We start from the raw sequence: 11,134 nt of genomic DNA, 5'->3' as shown, positions 1-11,134 counted from the left end.
CCCAAGGGTCTGAATTTTGTCCCCCCATGGGGATCTGCAAGAGTCTGAAGTGTGAAAACTGATCGTAATTCACTTTTTTTCTAGCACCCTAACAACTTTTAACAGTCACTAAATGAATGGGCGTCGGGTGGAGGACTACTTGGAATGAATTGGGACTTTAATCATTTTGTGGCTATCTTCTTGATTCCCCTCCCCCCCCACATATTTCTCCAAAGAAGGGACGTGGTGGCTCAATGGCTAAGACACTGAGCTTGTCGATCAGAAAGGTCGACAGTTCAGTGGTTCGAATCCCTAGCACCGCGTAGTGGAGTGAGCTCCCGTTAATTGTCCCAGCTTCTGCCAACCTAGCAGTTCGAAAGCATATAAAAATGCAAGTAAAAAAATAGGGACCGCTTTGGTGGGAAGGTAACAGTGTTCCATGCGCCTTCGACATTTCGTCCACCTGCCGGCCACATGACCACAGAGATGTCTTTGGACAGTACTGGCTCTTCAGCTTTGAAATGGAGATGAGCGCCACCCCCTAGAGTTGGGAATGACTCGCACATATGTGCGAGGGGAACCTTTGCGTTTACCCCAAACAAACCAAACTGTGGCCTAGGATTATATTCCATTCATCTTTGCTCTGATTTAACTCTGAAAACAGACTTGTTCTGCTTGACAAAAATCCATACCCAGCCTTGTTACAAAGGTTTATTTCTCTTTTATGTACAGTATTTTTTTTAAAAAAAACCAACATTATATAGCATAGAAAGGGTCGGCTCCTAGGCATCTGAATAACAATTTTTTTAAAAAATCTCTGGACAGGGCATGTAAACTTATTTAACTTTGCTTTGTAGGTTTGTGCGTGCTCAGTATCTATAGACTTCTGTTCCAAGCAAAGACACTTGAACAACCTGGCCCTGGGTTGCTTTTCAATATTGTCTAGCTATAAGCCAGCAGTGGTTACCCTCTTCCCAAAGACTCTGCCCCTCCCTTTCTCATCCTGGCTTGTCTGCCTACACCTCCCAGGGTCTACTGGCATGGAATCTGGCTAGCTGTCCTATCAATGAATGAATGAATCAATCAATCAAGGGCTTTTAAAAATTTCCAGGATAGGAACCTTGACATGATAGCTTCCCAGAAGTGCAGGGAGGACCACGGAGGACTCTACGAAGAAAATCATGGTCGTGAAGCAAAGAGAATATGGTCAATGGATGGGCTTTGCTTGCTTCACTGGAAGGACCCCACTGAACGGAAGCCCGTGGCAAGGAAAGGATACGGACCTCCAACTCATTTACTTGCTTCCTCATGGTCAGTGAACTCATCCTTCCCTCTGCCAAAATACATCATTTCAGTTCCCAGAACCCTACACTGATTTAATCGTAAATCTCAAGGTTGAGAAAAGGTTGGAGAAACCCAAATAAAGTGGCTTATATTCTATGGCGTTGCTCTTCAGCACCATGGGCAGCAGAGGGCACCCTTGGGCAGCTGCCAACCTTCTCTTGGTCTAAAGCTGGGGGGGGGGGGAGTTTGTCCAACCTTGGCAACTTTTAAGACCTGTGAACTTCCAACTCCCAGCTGGGGAATTCTGGGAGTTGAAGTCCACAAGTCTTAAAGTTGCCAATGTAGGATGAGGTTCGACAACTCTGGTCTCAAAAGCCCCATGGTGGAGGACCTCTTGCCACAAACTGCTTGTCACTGGCGTAACAATTTTTTCAGCTTCTTGTTCTTTTGTTGAGGTGCTAAGGAAGAGCCACTGCTGCCTGCGTTCACTCTGCATTTTCTCTGATTTTGTCCATCAGGTGATAAGCCATACAGTGATGATGCATTCAGAGCCACGATTGAAATACCGTATTTTTTGGACTATAAGACGCACCTCCCCCCCAAAAAAGAGGGTGAAAATCTGGGTGTGTCTTATACACTGAATACAGCATTTTTGGCCTCCTGAAACCCCGCCTCCTTTGCAAAAATGGACATGCAGAGGGTTTGGGAGGCTTGCAAAGTGCTCCTGGGGGCTGGGAGGACAAAAACGAGCAAAAAATGGACTGTTTTTGCTTGTTTTTGCCCCCCCTCCAGCCAACAAGAGCACTCTACAAGCCAAAAATGAGGCATGCAGAGGGTTTGGAAGGCCTGCAGAGTGCAAAACCTTTTTTTAAAAAAAATTTATCGCTTCAAAATCATGGTGCATCTTATACGCCAGTGCGTTTTAAAGACCAAAAATACGGTAAGCAGTAAAGCTTATTTCTCAGTAAATCTGCATAGCTTTACTATCAACCCAGTGTCTTGGCTGTATTTCAAATTACAGGGAAGGATGGAAATGACCCCCGCTACGGCCAATACCTGACGGTGGTAGCCATCTTCCAGGGCAGAATGGCCATGAAGGAGGTGGATGAGCAGATGCTGAACGTCAAAAACAGCATCTTCTTTGTGGAATGGATCCCTCCCCCCTCCCCTTGACGTGACTTCATGTGTGACATTCCTCCCCGAGGAACTGAAGATTTCTGCCACCGTCCTCGGCACCAACGCCGCAGTCCAGGAGCTCTTCAAGAGGATCTATGAGAAAAAGTTAGCCGGTGAACAACTGGGGTATGGATTCCAGGTAAGGCAGCCGTTTCCTCCACATTTTCTAGGGCTAGGTAATTGCTAGCTAGGAATTTTGGACGCCGCAGTCCCAGCACATCTGGTAAGGAACATCTGGAACGGCTTCCAGTTGACAAGCAAAAACCATTAATTTTCAAGGGATGCTGCACAAGCCCCCATCTGGTAAGGCGCGTCATCTTATTGTCAGAAGGCACCATGTGGCTGTGGAACAGACACTTCACAGTTCCACAGTAATCAGCTCAGACGCTCCTCTCCTTCTGCAAACAGGCTCCAGAGCCATTTTGGCACACACCTTTCCCTGACAGTTGTCCTAGCCAAGGCTGTCTGCTTCCCTTATGCACCAGCGAATTAGGGCTGCGTCCTGACCCGTCTCCTTTTTGAAGTGCAGCCCCCCAGGGTATCCTTTCAGAGCCAAGCTGACCCCCCCACCCCCTTCGAGAAAGAGGCTGACATTGATTGATCCACCTATCATGGATTCTGCCTACATGCATTCTCCTATCATAGTTGCAACGCGTTGATTTCAAACATGATATCCAGATAGTTACCAAGTCACGAATTCAGAGCATGGGTGACAATGAGGAAGGAGAAGAAAAATTGTGCCCACCGTCCATAGTGTGGGCCACGTCGCGGAATGTTGTAGGGGAGGAACGGAGTCCAGATCTTGCAAGACTTGAACGGGCTGATCAAACCCAGATTGTTTGGCCAACGGCCTCAGGACAGTTGGGAGTTCCACAGGAACTGGAACCCATGCCTGATGCCACGAGACTACAACTCTCAGAATCCCCAGCCAGCATAGCCCTTGCAAGCCGGTGGATTCCGAGAGGTGCAAGTCACAATATATCTGGAGAACACTGGTTGCAGGATGGCTCGGTAACTTCGTTGTGCAAATTTCTTTATCCTGTGGCTCTGTAGGCCTCCTGTCTTTATCCTTGTAGGCTGCAGCAGAGTTAGGGGAAAGGTGCATTCAAACATTTGGGGCTACAACTCCCCTCGGGTCCCTCCTTGTGGGCCGGAACCCATGGGGAAGTACCCAGCCTCTTCAGAGAACCACAGGGGGAACTTTTAAGGGCCAAAGGTTCTCCAATTAACACAGAAGTAACTTAATTAAGAGAGGATGGGACTATTAAAGAAACAAAACCTCTCCTCTGGCCATCTACCTCCCCACACTCCTCATCATCTCCATCTTAAAAAAAAAATACTTTCCAAAAACTGGCCTGGCATCTATTTGGAATGAGTCGGAATTTAAAACACAAAACCACGATGATAAAAAAAAAAAAGCAATGTCCCCCCCACCCCCCAAAAAAGGGAATAAAATTAAAATGAAAAAAGAAAGGAGTTTAAGCCCAGTTCTACCAGGTGGGACCCTCGGTTCCTGGCCCTGGATAGGGAAGACATTGCTGCAGTGCGTCCCAGCTTCCCACCACATGGGAGAGAGTTCCCCATGGAGGGAGCTCTCCGTGGTCCCCATCCATCCGTTACAGCTGGTTGTCTCCTGGCTGATATTGAGGCTCTGTCGCAGTGAAGTAGTCTTCTAGAAATGACTGGAGGTACTCGAAAGTGTGGCGTTCCTCGGGCTCCTTCCTCCAGCACTGCACCATCAGGTCGTGCAATGACGGAGGGCAATTCGCCGGACAGGGCATGCGGTAACCCCGTTCCACTTGTTCCAACACCTCCCGGTTGTTCATGCCTGCAGAAGGACACGACAAGATAAAAGCTTAAGGGTGGGATGGCCCCTGTTGTGTCAGGCCTGGGAGTCATCTTTTGAATTGGGCCTTCACGTGGGGGGGGGGCACATTTTCTATTGTGGGAAAATGGGAGGGGAGATTATATGGAGCATGGGAGATATATAGTCTAAATAACATTCCTTTCTCAGAGAGTCAAGGACATCTTGCCCTGCACATGGAGTGGTGTGACTGGGAGGCATCTCCAGTTTTGGATGGTGCCTGATTGGACCATGTGATGGACATGTGGGTGCTGGACGGGGGCTTGAACTTTCACTTGGGTGGGGAAAACCTGGAAGTTTTCAGATTCGGATTTTCCCAGATGTGCCAACATGACATTTCTAATAAAGTGGAACTTTGAGGAACTTCAAGCTTTGGAGTCTTCTTTCCTTGGGGGGTGTTACTTGGAACCCTGACATAATGGAAAGCTAATTTTGGATAGTGGTTAAAGCAGCAGCCTTGAAACCAGGATGCCATGAATTCTAGTTACATCTTAGGTATAAAGCCGATTTTGGGCTAATCATTCCCTCTCAGCCCCAAGAGGTAGTCAAGAGTTTCAAAATCACTGTTGAAATTGTTGCCAAGGGTGACTTAAAGGCACAGAGACACATAGACTGGCATACAAAATTAAAACTAAGAAAAGGGCCAGTGCGCACACATTCACTGGGGCTGCAAACAGATTGTGTTCGCAGTTCCTATGAATGGGGAGATGCTCCACTGCAACATTTGGTAACTCAAGCCACATTAAAAAGACAGGAGCTGTGTGAGAATACGTAGAGCAGGGTTGGTGCATCATACTGACTCAAACAGGCAACATGTGTGGTCCCCAGACCCCAACAGAATAGGGGGCTAAAATTTGGCCTTTGGGGAGATTTTTCCAAAATTTGTGAAGTTCAGAGAGGCCAAAAAAATGTGCTTTCAAGAGCCCCTTTATCTTTTCTTTAGCCTCCCAACTACTTCTCCACACAAATCAGGTCAACTCTGAATCTGGGCCCCAATGACTGTGGGAATATAGTCCTCCGTCAGCCACATGAATTCTGTCTGATGTGGCCTTCAAAGCTGTAGAAATTGCTCAATCATTAGATGAATCAGGAGCTGATTCACCAGTGTTTATCAAATAAAACACAGCATATTAGGCTCAGATAGCACCTCATGTGAGATGCTAAACACTGCTAAAACTGCAGCAATTGCAATGACTGGATGTTGAGCTCAACCCAACCCAACCCAACCGCAACATAATCCAATGATGTTATGATTCAATGGATTATGCAAACCCAAAGGCCAATTCTATTTGAAAAGAAGATTTCTGGCATCAGTGAGTATTGCAACAATTCATCTCTAGGCTAAAGGAAGCCTCTTCCACTTCACCTGGGTATGGTACTCGGCCCTTGGTCACCAGCTCTGTCAGGAGGATGCCGAAGGACCACACATCTGACTTGATGGTGAACTTGCCATAGAGAGCGGCTTCTGGAGCTGTCCACTTGATGGGAAATTTGGCACCTGTTGGTCAAGGAGATGGAATTAAGAGGTTAAGATCATACAGATGGAGATGCCACTGTTACGACCTGGGCTTCCCCAGCAGCACGAAGCCGAGTCCTCATCCTGATAAACCCCTTTTATTTAATTTACAGTGAATTCCTTTCCAGCAAAGTCTTTCCTCTCCCACAGTCTTTCAAGGTAGTTCACAATTACTGACCTTTATCGGGTTTCGATAGTGGCCAGGCTGGTATCGTTCAGACGCCGCAATACTTGGCAAGAATGCAGGAATGAACTAATTGTCTCCTGCAAAGACCCCTCCCCTTTTGCTCCTTTTATTCCCTATGGGAGGGGCCATTCACCGTCCACCTGTGGCCTTACTCCCAAGTCGGCCCTTGTTCCTTAGCTGTTCCCTTTGTCTGGCAACTCTGTGCATGCGCACACTGGGAACAGGCTCCAGCTGTTCATCTGCCTCACTACTTTCTGACTCCAAAGGCAGCTGATAACTGTCAGACGGCCTTGGTCCCATCTCTGTCTCCAACACAGAGCCCTCGTCAGAGCCTTCCCCAGACTCCAGGACTGGCCCATGTTCCTCCCCAACCTTCTCATTGTCCAACTCTGCTGCCAGCTCCGCTAGTGGGCCACAACAGCCACCTAGATGAGAAAGGTTCCTATGTTCTCCACTGTGGGAGAAACATCACCAGTGGATTGAAAATGGACTTTTTAGCACAGATCATACCAGCCTCTCCCGCCCTCTTCAAGAAACAGAGTCAGCCAAGAGAAAGTGTTCTTTATTTATGTTGTCAGAAGCCTCAAGCACCAATCTGGACAATCAAGGAACAAGGTCCCTCTGTCCAGGAAAGCTTAGAAGGGAAAAGGCTAAGGTGACAATGCAAACACGCCAACCGAATGTGAACTTCATGTACAAGCAATTCAGAAAATAACTTCTTGCCAAGTTAATGGCCCTTGTGAGAGAAATGTCACTGAAGAAATTCATTTCTAATTGGAAGCTCTTTGTGGACTTATTTTTTTGGCAGGGGATGGAGAATAATCAAATTTTGCCACATGGATTTGATGATTGTTAAAATTTAAAGTGGTCCATTTAGACCCTTTAAAGTGGTCCATTTTTTCCCCAAAAGAAAAGGGGAAATTAATAAACTAAGAGTCTTAGTTTATTAATTTCTCTATATCCTTGGAAGAAGTCAGAAATTATTCTTTTTATATGTTTGTGTTCTTCTTGTCCTTTTTAAATACTTTCCCAACACTTCTATCCCTGCTTTCTTTTCACTCTATCATTTCTCTGGATTGTTAGTTCGTGTTATTTTTTTTTTAATGGATATATTTTGTAAAATGGAATGAAATTATTTAAAACAGGGGGGGAGAAGGGCACATAACTTCTTGCTTGCTTTCTCCTGTTTTCAATACAGGATGGAAGAAGCTGTTATTTTGTGAAGATCGTCCAGTTTGCATCTAGACATGATTTCATACAACAGCCATCTGGACTGTGCGAATCCAGTTTTGCGTAGCTGACACTGGGCTCTAGCCTGGAGATCAGCCTCCTCCTTCCAGATCTTAATGACATTTGAGGTATGGTCAAGGCTGGGCTTCAAAAATTTCAGCTATGGGTTCTCTGGCAGGTTGCTGGGTGGGCGTGGCCATGATGGGTGTGGCCTAGTTGGCCTCCTGCACCACGGCAGGTGGGGGTGTTTTCGCCTTCCACAGGCTCCAGAGGCTTTCCTCAAGGCTCTGGAAGGGCAAATACTGCTTCCCCCAGGCTCTGGAGGATGGAAACAGGCCCGTTTCTGGCCTTCCAGAACTTCTGGGAAGCCCATTTTCCCCCAAACTTCCGCATGGGCCCTGCACTTACCTTACATCCAAAATGGGCTGTGTGGAGACTCCTGGAAGGGGCAGGGTGGGATGGGTGGGGCAGAGTGGGCAGGGCCAGCCAGGAGTAGGTTTTGGAGGTTCTCCTAACCGGCCACAACATTAGTTACAGGTTCTCCTGGCCGGACCCGTAGCAGCCCACCAGTGTGGGTTCCGGCAGGCACTACTGTTGTTTTGTGTGTGTGCTGCGCACACACAGTGCAATTAAAATTGTTCTGCGTGTGAGAACTGAAAAAACAAGGTGGTGCTGCCCGGGGAACTGGTTTGAGGGCGTGGCAGACCTGGGTCACTGCCGGTTCCAGTGACCCAGGCCACCAAACCAGTACCAGTTCAGCCAAATCTCTCTGAACCGGTAGGAACTTACCACTGAAGCCCACCCCTGGGTATGATCCACTCTGGAAATATCACTGATTTTCCAATTCTAGACTCACTATTCCTACTGCAAACTTCAGGCAGCTTTTAGAATATTTTATCCAGTCCTGAGGCACCACATTGCAGGAAGCCTATAGGTAAGGTTTAGCAAGGGCTTCTGAAGGTCATTTGGTTGCCAGGGGGAGCATCGTACAGAGACCATTGCTCAGTGAAATTGGTTGCCTTTGTAAGGAAAAGACAGGCACAGCCGGGAGGCGGAATCAAGAGAGTGATCAGCTTAGAATTTTTATGTTCTCACAGTATAAGCCAGAGGTCCCCAAACTTGGCAACTTTAAGACTTGTGGACAGCTGGCTGGAGAATTCTGGGAGTTGAAATCCACAAGTCTTAAAGTTGCCATGTTTGGGGACCCCTGGTCTAAGGCCAACTCCTTTTAACTCTTATCTAGTGCAAATTTAATGCTGGCCATGGCTGACTAGATCCTTGTGTACAGGTGTGAGCCATAAATAAGATTAGTTGGAGCTTGACGTGTAGTCCTGATTCTTTGTGCCTGATAGACTTGCACAAAGAAATCCTCCGCTTCGCTGTGGCGCCTCCTGCTAAAACCACACCGAGAAAAGCTCCCTCTTCCCAAGAGCGGAGACAGCATCTGCCAATCAATGGTTAATTGCACAAATAGCTTCGCCCGCTTAAAGGTGACTCTTTCTCCTGCTCCAGGGTGCCCCTGAGAGTTCTACCTTGGCGAGCTGTGTATTCATTGTCTTCAATGAGGCGGGCCAAGCCGAAGTCAGCAATTTTGCACACAAGGTTGTCGCCCACAAGGATGTTGGCAGCACGCAGATCCCGGTGGATGTAATTCATTCGCTCAATGTAAGCCATTCCAGCTGCAATCTAGATTGTGTGCAGAAGCAGAAAGGCAGGGATGAGATCACACGGGAGGCTTAATCGTTGCCGCTCCTCCTGTTCTCCACAGATCCCGGGCAGCCTTCTCTCCCCTCCCCCCTCTCCAACAGAGTCAGAAAAATCAGGCTCCCCGTTTTCAGACAGACTGACTACTGAGGTTGCCTCCTGCCCATCAAAGTTACCTGCGCCGCCATGTCCACCAGTTGGGGCAACTGCAAGAAACGGCCATCCCCGTCTTTCAAAAAATCTAGCAAACTACCTGTAGAAGAAAAGAGGCGGGAGGTCAGCAAAGCCACTTCTTGGTGGGATCCTTCTACTACCATGTTTCCTGGAAAATAAGTCCTCTCCCAAAAATAAGCCCTCCGTGGTTTTGCATCTGCACTCAATATAAGCCCTACCTCAAAAATAAGCCCTACTTAAGAGCCTGCATGGCTCGTCATCCACCCATTTTGTTTGATTGCTTCCGGAGCCTCTGTGTGGGCCCTGCACTTACCTCGCATCCAAAACGGGCCGCAGGGAGACTTCCTTGGAGGGGAGAGGAGGGCGGGGCCAGCCAAGGGTGGGCTTTGGAGTTTCTCTGACCTGGCCATAACGTTAGCTACAGATTCTCCCGAACCCTACTGCTGGTTCGCTTGTGTAGATGATGGTGCTGAATGGGGAAGAGGTTCAGGGGGGTGGCAGACCAGGGTTGCTGCCGGTTCCAGCCATTCTGTTGGGTTACTTGTGGTGCCATGGGCACAAGGCGAGATGAGGGGGTGGAACTGCCCCACATGCCCCGCACCGGCTTACCTCAGGGCCCTTGCAGCCGGGCCATCCATACCCCGACACCTCCCTCACTTTGCACAGCCACAATGGATTAGGAGGGCGAGCGACGAGCCAGTGCTGCAGCCATGAGGCAGGTGTCATATGGTGTGGCTGCGAGGGCCCTGAGGTAAGGCAATGTGGGGCCTGTGGGCCAGCTCCACTCCAACACCTCGCCTTGCGGCCATGGCACTCACACATCCCTTGGCCTCCTGCTCTGTTGCGGCCGCACAGACAAGCAGGAGAGGTGGGCCAGTGGCCACGCAAGGTCCTACTGAAAGGAGTTGCTGCCGTGTGGCAAGGTAAATGTCTAGGCGTCAATAGCCTGGCTGCAGGGGCCCCTAGGGCCAGGATGGGGAACTTATGGCATGCATAGCCATTTGTCAGGGCATGCAAGGCGTTGCCCTGTCAAATGGCCAGCTAACTTTGGCCTTCTTTTGAGGCCATTTTTCACCCTCCCCAGGCTCAAGAGACTTTATAGGAGCATGGGAAGGGCGAAAACATCCCCCACCCCCAGGAAGGCCCTCCAGAGGCTTCAGGAGCTTCTCTGAAGCCTCCGGAGCACAAAAAAACCAGCCCCACAGGCAAACTGGAAGTGACTTCCGGTTTGCTCATAGGGTCAGGTTTTTTTGCCCTCCAGAGCCTTCAGGAAAGCTGCCGGAAAGCCCCTGAAGGCTCTGGAGAGCTAAAACCGGCCCTACAAGCAAACTGGAAGTCTGTTCCTGAACTTCCGGTTTGGCTGTAGGGCCAGGTTTATGGCACTCCGGAGGCTTCAGGGAAGCTCCTGAAGCCTCCAGAGGGTCTCCCGTGGGGCAGGGGAGGCTGTTTTCACCCTCCCCGGGCTCCTATAAAGCCTCTGAGAGCCTGGGGAGGGCGAAAAAAGCAGGCCAAAAATGGGAGGGAGCACCGGTCATGCACGCATGCGCACTGGGGTCATGCACATTGCATTATGGGTGTGGCACGCCCGCGAACGACCCCCCTGCGCTCCCCACACTCTTGGCATGTGAGCCAAAAAAGGTTCCCCGTCACTGCCCTAGGGTAAGCAGGTGCATGGTGTGTGGGGTGGCTCCACCACCCCTGCCTCATGGCAGTGGCACGATCAGACTGTGCGGCTTCCTGCCTCACTGTGAGCAAGCAGAAGAAGTGGGCCTCCCATGTACTCTTAAAGTACATGGGGGGTAAATAAGACACCCCCTGAAAATAAGCACTAGGACTTCTTTTGGAGCCCAAAAGAAAAGACCAGGTCTTATTTTTGGGGAAACACAAGTATAATACATTTGTAGCAGTGGCCTACTGGCTGCTTACTCCCTTTCCTGTCTGTTCTTCTTAGATCAAATTATTTGTGAAGGACACCGGGGGGAGGGGGATGTCTGTGCATGGGAGACAAAACACTGGAAAT

General features: G+C 49.0%; 1 protein-coding gene across 4 annotated transcripts in view; it reads right to left on the bottom strand.

Annotated features, from left to right (window-relative positions):
* Positions 1 to 676: 676 nt before the first annotated feature.
* FGR (FGR proto-oncogene, Src family tyrosine kinase) overlaps positions 677 to 11,134 on the bottom strand; it is a 62,714-nt gene continuing 52,256 nt past the window's right edge. For 3 of the 4 annotated variants that reach the window (XM_087728097.1, XM_087728095.1, XM_014065557.2), the window contains exons 10-13: positions 9,117 to 9,193; positions 8,769 to 8,922; positions 5,670 to 5,801; positions 677 to 4,267 (exon numbers count right to left, since the gene is read on the bottom strand). In XM_087728097.1, coding sequence (XP_087584223.1) covers positions 4,056 to 4,267; positions 5,670 to 5,801; positions 8,769 to 8,922; positions 9,117 to 9,193 — 575 coding nt within the window. In that variant the 3' untranslated portion in view covers positions 677 to 4,055. The remainder of the gene's footprint in view (positions 4,268 to 5,669; positions 5,802 to 8,768; positions 8,923 to 9,116; positions 9,194 to 11,134) is intronic. The other variant, XR_015698379.1, reaches the window with a different exon arrangement.

Source organism: Thamnophis sirtalis, unplaced genomic scaffold (genome assembly GCF_051295495.1).
Source record: "Thamnophis sirtalis isolate CommonGarterSnake01/CBP01778 unplaced genomic scaffold, rThaSir2_p1.2 scaffold_13, whole genome shotgun sequence".
Classification (NCBI taxonomy): domain Eukaryota; kingdom Metazoa; phylum Chordata; class Lepidosauria; order Squamata; family Natricidae; genus Thamnophis; species Thamnophis sirtalis.
The sequence above is the reverse complement of the archived record's forward strand: the minus strand, read 5'-3'. Positions and strand labels throughout refer to the sequence as shown.